This window comes from Megalobrama amblycephala, linkage group LG16 (genome assembly GCF_018812025.1).
Source record: "Megalobrama amblycephala isolate DHTTF-2021 linkage group LG16, ASM1881202v1, whole genome shotgun sequence".
NCBI classification, from domain to species: Eukaryota; Metazoa; Chordata; class Actinopteri; order Cypriniformes; family Xenocyprididae; genus Megalobrama; species Megalobrama amblycephala.
Genome location: NC_063059.1, coordinates 3,971,193 through 3,986,036, shown reverse-complemented (window position 1 = coordinate 3,986,036; position 14,844 = coordinate 3,971,193). Strand labels below are relative to the sequence as shown.

Genomic DNA, 14,844 nt, shown 5'->3' with positions numbered 1-14,844 from the left:
ACCTTTTACAGTGCTTGAGTATTGTTGTCTTTTACTGCATATGATAATTCATACTCAGAAAGTAGAACTGAAATGACATTCATTACAAGATGATTAGTTCAAACATTTCAAATACATCTGCATATTTTTTTCTAGTCATGCATTTCATCTTTGAAGTTTTCTTAAAAATAGTGTGTAAAAATCTTGTCTCGTCTCGTTCTCGTAGGATAGACTTTCAATGGAGGGACAGAAATCTCTTAAATTTCATAAAAATATCTTGATTCGTGTTGTGAGGATGAACACGAGTCTTGGATCAACATGAGGGTGAGTAAGTGATGACTGAATTTTTATTTTTGGGTGAACTAACCCTTTTAAAAGGCAGATATATTAGAATACCTTAAAAATACTGCATGTTATTTATTCTAGCCTGTTATTACCTGAAGGATGATGTTTCTCTGATGTGGGAAGTGCATCACAGTGTTTAACATCTTGTCTGCGGAGAGCAGTGACAGCAGCTGCTCTGAACTGGGCTTCTGCCACAGCGAAGGTCCCAGGCTCTTACGGGCTTTATGGTGCTCCACCGCGGCGGGACCCCAAAGCACATACCTGACAACAAACAGACACATGCAGTAAACAACCATCTTCTGTGTGAGGAATTCACCTTCAAACAAGTGATGTGAGATATGTTGAAACGTACTGAAACTCAGTAAGACTAATGTTGTTCTTCTCATACTCCTGGAGCACAAGTAGAAGCTTCTGATCTGTGAAAACAAAAAGATTTTACTAAATCACAGAACTGACTTCATCCAAAAACCAAGTGAATTATGTAAAGTGGGTAACTTACCTGTGGTGCTCAGCGAGGCTCCATACGCACCAAGCAGCACAAGGAAGTGATTGCTGTTACACACTTCAGGACATTTTTTCACCAGCGTAAGCAAGAAAGACACCAATGACTCTGGAAAACCATATTTTTAATTTAAAACAACTATCATTCTGAGGAGGTTGTTTGAATCCGTAATCCTAAGTCTACGTAACAGTAATAGAGACTCTCTACTTCATTACCTTTAGACGGATGAAGACTGTCGGACTCGTTCTGTGTGCCCAGCATTGTGGGCAGGAACAGAGAGTGACTGGTGGTCATCATGTGGATAGTAGACATGGACAGCAGCTCTTTAGGGGTCTCTGGTGTTGCATATATGATCTCCACAAGGGTGTTTAAGGTCCCCAAAAAGCTAGAGTCACTGTATCGATACCTAAGAGAGGAATTTTAAGAGAAATTTTAGTTAGCAAGAACACGCACGATAGTGTCAACTGAGTAATAAGCCAGTAAACCGTTTTAGTCCTATTAGCTGTTGTTTATCAAGAGAAAAGTCACTTACTTCAGCCCAGACTTGACAAAGGTGTTCCAGTCTGATGCAGAGATATTTTCTGGAAAGATCTGCAATAAACACGCAGTAAACAACAGCTGAATATTGAGCAATTTACATTACAAAAATACTGTGAAAGTTCATTTTACTACATTACGCTTATGTGCAGGGCTTGACATTAACGTTTTTGCTCAGCAGCCACTGTGGCTAGTGGTTTTCCACAGTTACTAGCCACTAAGCATTTTCACTGGCCACAGTTTTGACATCGATACCATGGGAAAAAATGCCATATAGATATTTTTAATATTATCTCATGATTTGGCAGCAGGTAAATTAGGCTGCTGTCACTTTAAGACCTGACGCACTGATCCATTACACTGTTACACATGCGTTTTCTTTCTCAACTGTTTACGCTCACTTAAAACTGATTTTATGTGAATACATTTTACATTATTTTGCGATTTTGACTGTTTAAGCGCAATAAGCAGTGAAAAAGAGCTCAATTTAGTACTGAGAGGCGGCTTTATGTGTGCGTGAGCACAAAATCTGTGGAAATGAGCAAAATTATGTGCAATACAAGCAATCCCACATGAAATTCACCAACAATATTCATCTGGAGCAGATGAAATGAAGCGGGTTTATGTGTCGACTCGCTGTCAGAGCGACTGTCATGTATCTATTCTATGGAAAATGAGTACTGGAAGCGTTTAAGATATTTCAGTATTGATAAGTACTGATATTTTTGACAACACTACTATTGCACTTAGTTTAATATTTCAGATGCCTTTTTAAAAGACTACAACTGGAAAACTATCAGTGTAACTGTGTTACATGCCACTGCTGAAATACACCCGCAATTGGCGGTGATAATGTCAAGCCCTGCTTGAGTGGCGCAAATGTTTTTAGCACAGTTTACAACTAACAGTTGATGTCTGAAAATAAAATAATAAAAATGAACTACGATATCAACACTGTTAAAAACAAGTACATAAAAGCGAACACTTTGCCAACGCATTACAAGCTCACTTTCATTGAATATACCACAATTCATCAAAATAATACCACAATTTCATCATTTCTGACTTGTATCCCATTATTGTTTAAAATATGCAATTTTTTCCAACACTTAAACATGTTGGCATGAGACTAGTTTGAATCACTAACCTAATTCAACTTCAAACTCCTCTAAATCTGGAAAACTCAGTAACTTTTGTAATAATATTTGCACAATGATATCAGAAAGGAATGTCAGTAAAGCACTGTTCACGTGGATCTGACGCCACCCACAGGAATTATGATGGTAACCTAGAAAAGTAAGATGACTATGACAATACTTGACTCACCAGGAGTGACTTGAGTCTCGTCAGCATGGTCTCTTCATGATGGGATTGTGGGTCTTTCTGTTCTTTATATACAGCGGCCAGCCAGCAGAGAGCGGCCGAAAGCAGAGATTTCCTCCACTGTGAGAGTTCCTCTGAACTATCAGACAGCTTTTCACAGATGCCGTCTGCCAGCGTCCACCTGAAACAAGATGCAAGTAAATAAATCAAAACTTTAAAAGGAAGCTTCAGTTCAAGTTTGCATTCAAAAATACATCGACTACAAAAATGTATGTAAGATGTCAAATATCTAAACTTCAGAACCAATTTAAACCTCAGCAACAAAAAAAAGGAAGTTTGAATAATTTCCATGATTTCCTTTTTTCATGTACATATTCAATTATTACTTTATTATTTTTATCTCTAAAATGGTAAATATTAAATATAGCTGTTTACTACTAGGTATTGTTACAATATTGCAGGGATTCCCAAACTTTTTTGTCACGTGAACCCCTTTGACCCTTCTTGGTTAATGGTCACATGATATGCAGGAAAACAAATAAAAAATTTTTAGTAAGTATTTTTTTATTTATATTATTTATTTTACATTGCAAAGATTTAAATATTTATCTCTCACAAAACCTCAAGTTTGATCTTAAAACTTAATTTTAAAAACCAGCATTTCTAAAGTTTTTTTTACTACCTTACATTTTTATTTTAAATTTGGCTTGTATTCTACTTTTTTATTTTAATATTTTCAATGTACTTGGCAACAATGGCTGTTTAAGTATAATGATTGAAGCTCTGAATAGACAAAGAAACCTTAATTTATAAAAAAAAAAAACATAGAAAGGCTGAAAATTGTTTTTTTAGTTATCACCTGGCTCTATTTGCCAGAAAGAGTGAAGAGTTTACCTTTCATAACCGTCTGGTTTCTGAAGGATGGCAGGTAGATCTTTCATAAGTTGCGTGAGGTCAGCGTTTCCAGCGGCCAGTCGGATGAGACCGGACAGAACCTCCACATGCAGGCTGGTCATAACCCCAACTTCTCCTTGCTGTACTGTGTGCCACAGCTCAGACAGTAAAGCTTTCTTCAGGGCCTTCAGGACTGATTTTTGAACTGTGTATGGCGATAGATAAGACAACATGAATCAAACCTATGGAAGTACTGCGTCAAATTCAATGTGAACAACATTATTTGAGCTTCTACAAAGAAAGCAGCAATACTGACTGTCTTTAGGGCAGGTGGGATCATCAATAATGGCTCTCTTCAAGTAGGCGTTGAGTAAAAACAGGAAGCTGCTGCTTTGGGAGCTGATCTGCGCTAGGTTAGACGGCTCCAGGCACCAGAGCTCAAAGCTGAGGATGTGTGTGGAGCAGTTCTGCAGAAGGACAACCCCAATGGCCTGGGCTGAAGGACTTTCCCTCTGGATGCAGTGCAAGAGAACGTCTGTCTGAATGAGTTTGGCAGTGCCTGGCTCCCGGGACAGCACCTAGAGAGAAACATTTTTACTAAAAGTGTGCAAATAAACAATGACATCTGTAGGCATTGTTTATACTATAAGCTATAGAATATAAGGTATTTCAAACTTATTTTTACCACTAAGTGAAGAACCAAAAAAAAAAAACTTGACCATGAGAATATCAGGGTCTTGGGTGGAATGTTTCACTGTTATTTGTACCTGTAGCAGGAAGTCCTCCAGCTGCACACACTGGCAGGAAGTGAGGAGAGCAGCCAGACCTCGCAGGTGGGCCTGAGACAGAGCAATGCAGCTGCTGTGGTCTTCAGAGAGCAGCTTCAGCACTGCGTGGCCGTACACGCTCAACTGGTTCTCAGGGGCCACAAGACACTTCTGAGGGAGCAGCAGCAGGGCGGACACCACCTCCTTCAAGCTGGACGGCTCGATGTACTCATGTAGAGACAGCAGCGCTCGGACACAGAGGGATTGCTTTTTGGGACAACTTCTGAAGAACAAAAGGAATTTTTAAGTGATGCACCAAACAAAAAACTACTACTAACACACTACTGGCATATTGCTCAAACTATTTTTGAGCACAGGATGAAAACATGCAGCTCTCGCTTCTATTTCTCAATGAAACATGCTTGCATGACACAAAATAAACATTTGTGAACAACATGAAGGTGAGTGACTGAATTTTCATTTTTGGGTGAACTAACCATTTAATATCAAAGTATAAACCCGATTCCAAAAAAGTTGAGACACTGTACAAATTGTGAATAAAAACAGAATGCAATGATGTGGAAGTTTCAAATTTCAATATTTTATTCAGAATACAACATAGATGACATATCAAATATTTAAACTGAGAAAATGTATAATTTTAAGGGAAAAATAAGTTGATTTTAAATTTCATGACATCAACACATCTCAAAAAAGTTGGGACAAGGCCATGTTTACCACTGTGTGGCATCCTCTCTTCTTTTTATAACAGTCTGCAAACGTCTGGGGACTGAGGAGACAAGCTGCTCAAGTTTAGGAATAGGAATGTTGTCCCATTCTTGTCTAATACAGGCTTCTAGTTGCTCAACTGTCTTAGGTCTTCTTTGTCGCATCTTCCTCTTTATGATGCGCCAAATGTTTTCTATGGGTGAAAGATCTGGACTGCAGGCTGGCCATTTCAGTACCCGGATCCTTCTTCTACGCAGCCATGATGTTGTAATTGATGCAGTGTGTGGTCTGGCATTGTCATGTTGGAAAATGCAAGGTCTTCCCTGAAAGAGACGACGTCTGGATGGGAGCATATGTTGTTCTAGAACTTGGATATACCTTTCAGCATTGATGGTGCCTTTCCAGATGTGTAAGCTGCCCATGCCACACGCACTCATGCAACCCCATACCACCAGAGATGCAGGCTTCTGAACTGAGCGCTGATAACAACTTGGGTCGTCCTTGTCCTCTTTAGTCCGGATGACATGGCGTCCCAGTTTTCCAAAAAGAACTTCAAATTTTGATTCCACAGAACAGTTTTCCACTTTGTTACAAAGTTACATTTAACTTTTCCGGCCTCTTATTGCTACCTGTCCCAACTTTTTTGGAATGTGTAGCTCTCATGAAATCCAAAATGAGCCAATATTTGGCATGACATTTCAAAATGTCTCACTTTCAACATTTGATATGTTATCTATATTCTATTGTGAATAAATATAAGTTTATGAGATTTGAAAATTATTGCATTCCTTTTTTATTCACAATTTGTACAGCGTCCCAATTTTTTTGGAATCGGGTTTGTATTATTAATTATATAGTAAAATAGTATGTAAACTATCTTTTTAAATTGTATTAAAACACAATATATTCCTCAACTAGCAGAAAACATTGCATGTTGAGACTGGTGTGACATACTTGCTTCTCTTGTCTTGTAGTTCTCGGAGCACGGCTCTCTGCGCGGCTGTCAGGTATGTGCTCACGAGCTCTAAGGCGTCCAGTTCTCGGAGCGTGGCGGCACTGGACTCCAGCAGGGTGAGCGTGCTCTCAGTCAGATGGCCGCACAGCTGCTTTAGCCTCACTGGATTCAGGCTGTGAGGAGGGAAAGAGCTCAACTCCAGAGCCAGAAACCATTGCTCCACTGCTGGGTGTTTAAACACTGATCTGAGGACAGCCAGTATGATCTGGAGACCAGAGGAAAAAGAGGGGAGAAACAATGTAAGGTTTCTGGACTATAATATAATATAATATAATATAATATAGTTTTTTTGGTATTATGGGATCAAATTGAGATTTTTCTGGGGGGAAAAATGAGATTGCTATTTGTCCCTCAAATGTTATGTTGTTCTGTCTTTTTTTTTTTTTCCTGTGTTTGTTCTGTGCAAAGCGAAAAACACAAATAAATGTGCAAAAATATGCTTGTGATTTACAGAGCTTGCTTGTAGGGCTGCACAATTATATTGTACTATAAATATGTGGTTATATAGCAATATGGCTTTAAAGGTGCCCTAGAACCAGTTTTCACAAGATGTAATATAAGTCTAAGGTGTCCGGTGAATGTGTCTGTGAAGTTTCAGCTCAAAATACCCCATAGATTTTTTTTAATTAATTTTTTTAACTGCCTATTTTGGGGCATCATTAACTATGCACCGATTCAGGCTGCGGCCCCTTTAAATCTCGCGCTCCCTGCCCCCTCTGAGCTGTCGACTATAATACAGTGCATTTACAAAGTTCACACAGCTAATATAACCCTCAAAATGGATCTTTACAAAGTGTTCATCATGCAGCATGTCTAATCGCGTAAGTATGGTATTTATTTGGATGTTTACATTTGATTCTGAATGAGTTTGATGGTGCTCCGTGGCTAAAGCTAACATTACACACTGTTGGAGAGATTTATAAAGAATTAACTTGTGTTATTAATTATACAGACTGCGAGTGTTTAAAAATGAAAATAGCGACGGCTCTTGTCTCCGTGAATACAGTAAGAAACGATGGTAACTTTAACCACATTTAACAGTACATTAGCAACATGCTAACGAAACATTTAGAAAGACAGTTTACAAATATCACTAAAAATATCATGTTATCATTGATCATGTCAGTTATTATTGCTCCATCTGCCATTTTTCGCTGTTGTTCTTGCTTGCTTACCTAGTCTGATGATTCAGCTGTGCACAGATCCAGACGTTAATACTGGCTGCCCTTGTGTAATGTCTTGAACATGAGCTGGAATATGCAAATATTGGGGGCGTACATATTAATGATCCCGACTGTTACGTAACAGTCGGTGTTATGTTGAGATTCGCCTGTTCTTCAGAGGTCTTTTAAACAAATGAGATTTACATAAGAAGGAGGAAACAATGGAGTTTGAGACTCACTGTATGTCATTTCCATGTATTGAACTCTTGTTATTCAACTATGCCGAGGTAAATTCAATTTTTGATTCTAGGGCACCTTTAAAATAATAATAATAACAATCTATCTATCTATCATTTATTGTCATATCAGCATCAAAAGGCTATATTCATGGCAAACTGAGGAGCAATAAAATTTGAAAAAAATAATCACAACATTAATATTTAAATTATTAAATTAATTATATGTATACAATTAAACAATATTATCTCTACAAATAAACCAAATTATAAGATAAACAACAACAATAATAATAACAATAATAACAATAACAGTTATATACAATCTTTCATAATAATAACAACAACAAAACAATTATAATAATAATAATTATTATTGTTATTATTATTACTACCACTAACTAAAAATAAGAAACCATACTCTGGAAATATTTCACTGTAAAAAAAAAAAAAAAAATTAAGAAAAATAAAATAATTTTATTTTACATTACAACTCTACAATTTCAATACTAAAATTTATGGCTGTCTTAATTTCTTAATTTTCAAACTATAAATCTTTTATTTTGATGGAAAACACATTAAAGCTTCTCTTTTGTTGACAAGCGATTATTAGGCATGTTACTTTCCCAAATGCACATTATAAGCAACTCAAACCCAGAGCAGGTGAAGAGATGGAGTTTGTGTGGAGCAGCATACATTGTATATCTCCAGCTGCTACAGCTAGTAAACAGAAATGGCGGACTGCTGTGGCTCTCTCAGGGCGGGATCTGTGCTAATAGGGCAGATCATCACCAGTCGTGGGCGGGGCTTCACCCACTCTTACGTATGCGTGTTTGGAGGAACTGTTTACAATTTATGGGGATTATAAAAAAAGAGTTGAGTAGAGTTGGTGGTTTTCTACCATTATAGGCTGGTTGTTTACACACTGTGGACACACATGTGTTCAAACACCTTATAAACGTGAATTTTGCACAATAGCTCCCCTTTTAATTAAATCACAGCTATTGCAATTTGATAACCATATTAAGCAATATGAGATTACAGTCTTATTTTAATTAATTGTGCAGCCCTAATCCCATCCCATACTTATTTCTATGAGTCATTCGTCTCCTCCCCTTATAATGTTTCTGAAATAACCCAGCATATTTCTTTAGAACCAAACATTAAGATCACGGCTACCTGTTCCTTATCAATGTTCTGAGCAGGTACGTGGTCTGTGTCAAAAAAGAGGTCTCCCTCGTCCTGCTGCTCTGCAGGTTCAGGTTGAGAGGGCTGTTGTGTTTCTGAGCTCAGCAGCTTGAGGATGAGAGAGTTCAGCAGTGCCATCAGACGGCCCAACACCTCTCCTGCCGTCTCCTTGGGGAGCTGCAGGCAAACACAGAGACAATCATTCAGGACAGGAATGCACAAACTTTTTTTTCCTCAGCCAAACTCCTTAGACTGCAGTACAGTTTTCTGAAACTTTAAAGGGATAGTTCATCTAAAAATGAAAATTCTGTCATCATTTACTCACCTTCAAGTGTTGTTCATGACATGTGAAACATCAAATATTTTGAGAAATGTCTCAGTGTTTTTTTGTCCATACAATGGAAGTCAATGCTTAGCAAAATGGTTTGGTTTCCAACATTCTTTAAAATATCTTTTTATGTCTCCACAGAAGCAAGTAAGTTGAAGTTTGGAACAACGTGAGCAGTAAATGGTGACAATTTTTTTATTTTTGGGTAAATTATCCCTTTAATACCTTGAATTAAATACTATCTGCACAGTTTTAGTTATTTTTAGTTACATACAGAAACCACTCAAATATATTTTTAAAAGGCTCAATACCGAATTGAAAGTGACGACAACGTTTCTGATGTAGAAAAGCACTTGATTGACAGCCACTGGGAACTGGGACACATCCAGAGCAGTCATAGCTTCCTGTGCAGCCTCCTTAAAAGAGTCCTGTAGGAAAGCATTTGCCCCTTCACTATGGGACGCCTTCAGCAGAGCGGTGAAACCAACGTAAGATCGACCATCAGTGAAGTCTTCAGTCGTGGACTGTGAGAAAGTGTGACAAGTCAATCAGGAACTTCAAGAAAATGAAACTTCATACAGTCATTTATATAAGAACAATTGACCTAAAATTTAAATACAGTAACACTTTACAATAAAAATCCATTTCATAACATTAGATATACAAGTACATACATTATATAACTTTTTGCATAACTTCATGGCATGGTGCCGAAGACACATACTGAGTTTTGTAACAATATGCCAATGCGTTTGTAAAATATAGCAATATGCAAAACCATTGCAGTTCCAGCTTTGGACCTTTTTTAAGGTACACCATTGTCATAATGGACTATGATAGCAACTGAAACAAAGACACTGCATGTCAATCAGACCAATGGAACTGTAGTTAGAGCCAATTTCATGTTTTGTTCAATTATAGCACCACCAAGTGGCACAGTCCCAATGCTTTTTTGTGTGCCCCGCCCCCATACATAAGCGTGTCAAATTTGGTGAACATCTCATTTGTTTAGGAATTATAGACATTTATATTTATGAGCACATAAAAATGACCCACACTTGTCTTTGATTGTATTTTTTGCCACTTACTATCAAAATTTTGTCATTTGGCCAATAGCATAAAGGCAATGACCTATGTTTTTAATTTTCCTACGGTGGTTTCCTTTCGATTGGACTAACGGTTTTGAATATATTCGCGAAAGTTGTTTAAACGATAAATCACATCGTTGCAATAATCACAAGGCGAAAGCTAGCATGTTTGGTATCGTTGGACTCGGCAATGGTTCAGGAATCTAAGGAGATGAAAATAAGTCAACCAAATCCAAAGATAAAGCGTGAATATTTGATTTTACCACCAGGGGGCACTGTCTCAAAACTTCTCAGGCTCCTTCAGGTCATCGTGCTGATGACCCATACCAAGTTTTGTAACAATACGTTCATAAAATACTGCATTTTGTTACAAAATTTAAAATGGCCGATATAGGACATTTGGATCTCATTTGACTCGGCATGCCTCCCCGAACCGAACAAGACCACTTTTATTATTTTTGGGCCAACTGTTCAGAAGTTATCAGCAAAAATAACCATTTTTCCTATCTCTGGACCAGTAGGTGGTGCTGTGCCAAAACGCAGCATGTAGCCTCAGGTCATGCTTGTGATGACCAAGTTTGGTCTGAATATGCTAAAGCCTTGCAGAGATATAGCCTAGCGTCCAATCTGGAGTGCTCAGTTGGCTTTATCAAAAAGCATTTGATAACTTTTTGCCAGCATTGTCTGAAGATAATTGATTCGTTTATTGTGAATACTGGACAAGCATTCTAGAAGGAGTTCAGAAAATTTAAAAAAGTGGGAAATTTTTCATGATGGAAAATGACATAATATGGCACTCAAATTGTCCTGAGCCAGGGAATTTTGTTTCTAGTCCTTATGGTTCAAAAGTTATTAACATGAATGTAAGTGAAAATTTGGACAGTTGGTGGCGCTAGAGGGATTGAGTTAGAGACTCCAAATTTGCTGTGTTGAATGTTCGTACTGTCCTCTATCTGTGTGCCAAATTTCATAACTTTTTCCCATACGGTTCTATGAGCTGTCATTGACTTCCCGAGCGGAATAAGCGGATGAATAATAATAATAAGAAAACTAATGGATACAATAGGTACAATTTGGTGCTTGGCCACTAAAAATGACATAACTGTTATCACTGTTCTCAGCATGAACCAAGGGATCTATTAAAACCAGAGACAGTTAATTTGCTATGATAACAGACCGTCCTCCTCAATCTGTGTGCCTTATTTCATAACTTTTCCTATGTACGGTTTTATAAGCTTCTATACACTCAGCAGCAGCAGCAAAAGACGATGAAGGCTAACAATTACGATGTACTTTTGGTGCTTGGCCCCTAACGAGTTGTCCTGAAGCTGTGAAGAACTAACCAGTGTCTTCTGTGTGTTCTTGGGGAGCCACTGTGAGTAGTAGTGGTAGAAGGTGACGACAGAGGCGTGAGGAGGTGATGAAGCATCTGATGTGTTGAGCTCTTCATCATAGAGCTGGAGGGTCAGACACAGAGCCAGCGGGTCCCTCTGACTGTGCAGGACATCACACAGGACTGCTGCCATGTACTCATACACCACCACACCTATACAACAGACAGAGCTGATCACAGCGTAACCTACACAAACTTACACTCCTCACACTTTATATTAGGTGGCCTTAACTACTAAGAACTATAATTAAAGGGTTAGTTCACCCAACAATTAAAATAATGTCATTAATTACTCACCCTCATGTCGTTTCACACCCGAAAGACCTTCGTTCATCTTCAGAACACAAATTGAGATATTTTTGACGAAATCCGATGGCTCAGCAATGACATTTCCTCTCTCAAGATCCATTAATGTACTAAAAACATATGTAAATCAGTTCATGTGAGTACAGTGCTTCAATATTAACATTATAAAGCGATGAGAATATTTTTGGTGCACCAAAAAACAAAATAACGACTTATTTAGTGATGGCCGATTTCAAAACACTGCTTCAGGAAGCTTCGGAGCATCATGAATCAGCGTCGAATCAGCGGTTCGGAGCGCCAAAGTCGCGTGATTTCAGCCGTTGGCAGTTTGACACGCGATCCGAATCATGATTCGACACACTGATTCATTTGTGCTCCGAATCTTCCTGAAGCAGTGTTTTGAAATCGGCCATCACTATATAAGTCATTATTTTGTTTTTTTGGCGCACCAAAAATATTCTTGTCGCTTTATAATATTAATATTGAACCACTGTACTCACATGAACCGATTTAAATATGTTTTTAGTACATTAATGGATCTTGAGAGAGGAAATGTCATTGCTGGTTATGGAGGCCTTACGGAGCCATCCGATTTCATCAAAATTATCTTAATTTGTGTTCTGAAGATGAATGAAGGTCTTACGGGTGTGGAACGACATGAGGGTGAGTAATTAATGACATTATTTTCATTTTTGGGTGAACTAACCCTTTAATGAATTTGGATCTTTTGATCACATTTATCTGTAATTTTTACCTTTCCCATCTTTAAAACTCTCTGGCAGTTTGTTGCGAGCTTCTAGCACAGCTGGTACAATTGCGCTAAATGGGAACGTCTGTAGGATGATGTCTTGGGTGAGGGAAGGTCCGATCTCTTCAACGTCCCCTTCGCTGCCCTCCACTATAACATCAACCATGTCGAGCACATCTAAAACGCAGAATACGTACATGTTTGAACAACCCGGATAAATCCATAATATTCCTAACAGCGCCAGTATCGCCTCCGATACATATTTGAAAATGTGAATAATGGCTAACCGTCGATGTGTGATATGGGGATGCTGGCTTCATCTCCCTCCTGGCCGCTCAGATTAGCCTGCAGGAACGCTGCCTCCTGGACCGCACTCGCTGCTTTCTCAGTGTACACGTGAGGGTTACACACCACCCGCATCAACACCTGGACAAAATATCAACTTCAATCATTCGTAATGGTGACGTGATTATATAAAAAGCTGATATATGGATTGTACAATAGATATCACCATACTTCCCCAGCTGATTAATCACAGTATATTTAGACAACTGTTTTGTATTACAACCTTTCTAAAATGCATGAGAAAACAGGCTTTAAAGATATTCTTAGTTATTGAAATCTATTGACGCAAAGTGTAATAAAACAAACACTCAAATATGTATTTTAGATGTTTTTCTTCTTATAGTATAAAAGAATACATATTATGGAAAGTCAAAATCTCAAAATTGATCAGTGTATCAAAGTGTCTTATACTGTTTTTGACATTTTACTTTTTTATTTTGACATTTTTAAACAGTATTGTAAATGCACATTTATGTACATTTGTAAATATGTAAAATGTTAAAGGTTTAAGTATTATTTCATGCTGAAACTGCTATGTATGTATGTCCCCTATGAACTGCATACGTGAATATTATGTAGAATTACTGTTTACATCAAATTCATGCTTTAATAGTAGACTAATCATTGCAGGTTTCATCAGTCCAGTCTGTGACAAATACTGGTATCGGACAATAATTGTGTGTTAAAATCAGTCTCGGCCCTAAAAAAAAAAAAAAATCCCATCAGTGCATCCCTACTTTGAAGTCAAAGCACGCTTCAAATTTGACTATTTATTTGATTAGGATAAAAACAACTCCTTCCCTAAATATTTTCTCACTGAAAATCTCATTTCACTCGGGTACATGGTATTAAATGACAAAATATCGCCTTTTTATCATTCATAACACTGACAAGACTATACAAAAAGCCCAGTAAAAATGGTAAGAGAATCCAGTACATGGTCTAAAAACTGAATAACGGTCTCCTGCTGGGATGGGTCCAAACGTGCCAGATGGTCCAGCCACAACTCCAGCTCCTTCCACGTGTGCTCAAATACACCACTGTCCCTCAACACCTGAAGAGCAGAGGAGGATAAATCAGCACCCAGTGGATAATTTAAAGTTCAGCAAAGATGTAAATTCCACCATTATTCCCTCACCCTAATGTCATTCCAAACATATGTGCAGTTCATTTTTCTGTGGGACACACTATTGCTGCTTTTCTGGGGTCCAAACCATTCTCATTGCTTAAAGGATTAGTTCACTTTCAAATGAAAATTAGCACAAGCTTTACTCACCCTCAAGCCATCCTAGGTGTTTATGACTTTCTTCTTTCAGATGAACACAATCAGAGAAATAATAAATATCCTGATGCATCTGAGCTTTATAATGGCAGTGAACGAGATCAACAGGTATGAGCTGAAGAAAGTGTCTCCATCCACAGCCATCCATCATAAATATGTGCTCCACACGGCTCCGGGGTTAATAAAGGCCTTCTGAAGTGTAGCGATTCATTTGTGTAAATAAATATCCATATTTAAACAAGTTATGAAGTAAAATAGACCGCCTTCCATATTCAAGTTACAAAGAAAGTGTAAAACTCTTGCAGTTCACAAAGCTTACACTACATCCTACGCCTTCCCTATTCAACTTACGGAAAAAGCTTAACTGATGAGACGGCCAGTTTACACTTTCTTCATACACAAACGCATCGTTTCGCGTCAGAAGGCCTTTATAAACCCCCCGGAGCCGTGTGGAGTACGTTTATGATGGATGGATGTACTTTCTTCAGCTCATACTCGTCGGTCCCGTTCACTGCCATTATAAAGCTCGGATGCGTCTGGAGCTATATTAATAAATCTCCTGACTGTGTTCATCAGAAAGAAGGATGTCATATACACCTATTTACATTTACATTGTGGGACTGATAACTATGGAAGCTTGTTTCTACCATGAAATAAAAAATGAAAGATAATTCTC

At 38.0% G+C, this 14,844-nt stretch overlaps 1 protein-coding gene across 1 annotated transcript in view; it reads right to left on the bottom strand.

The window, feature by feature from the left end:
• urb1 (URB1 ribosome biogenesis homolog) overlaps nt 1–14,844 on the bottom strand; it is a 41,373-nt gene that overhangs the window by 12,753 nt on the left and 13,776 nt on the right. The window contains 16 exon segments of the mRNA XM_048160401.1: nt 417–585; nt 677–740; nt 824–934; nt 1,042–1,232; nt 1,359–1,417; nt 2,690–2,867; nt 3,581–3,785; nt 3,897–4,158; nt 4,348–4,630; nt 6,031–6,296; nt 8,670–8,855; nt 9,318–9,530; nt 11,438–11,640; nt 12,548–12,718; nt 12,829–12,967; nt 13,824–13,940. Of these exon segments, the coding sequence (XP_048016358.1) occupies nt 417–585; nt 677–740; nt 824–934; nt 1,042–1,232; nt 1,359–1,417; nt 2,690–2,867; nt 3,581–3,785; nt 3,897–4,158; nt 4,348–4,630; nt 6,031–6,296; nt 8,670–8,855; nt 9,318–9,530; nt 11,438–11,640; nt 12,548–12,718; nt 12,829–12,967; nt 13,824–13,940 (2,817 nt within the window).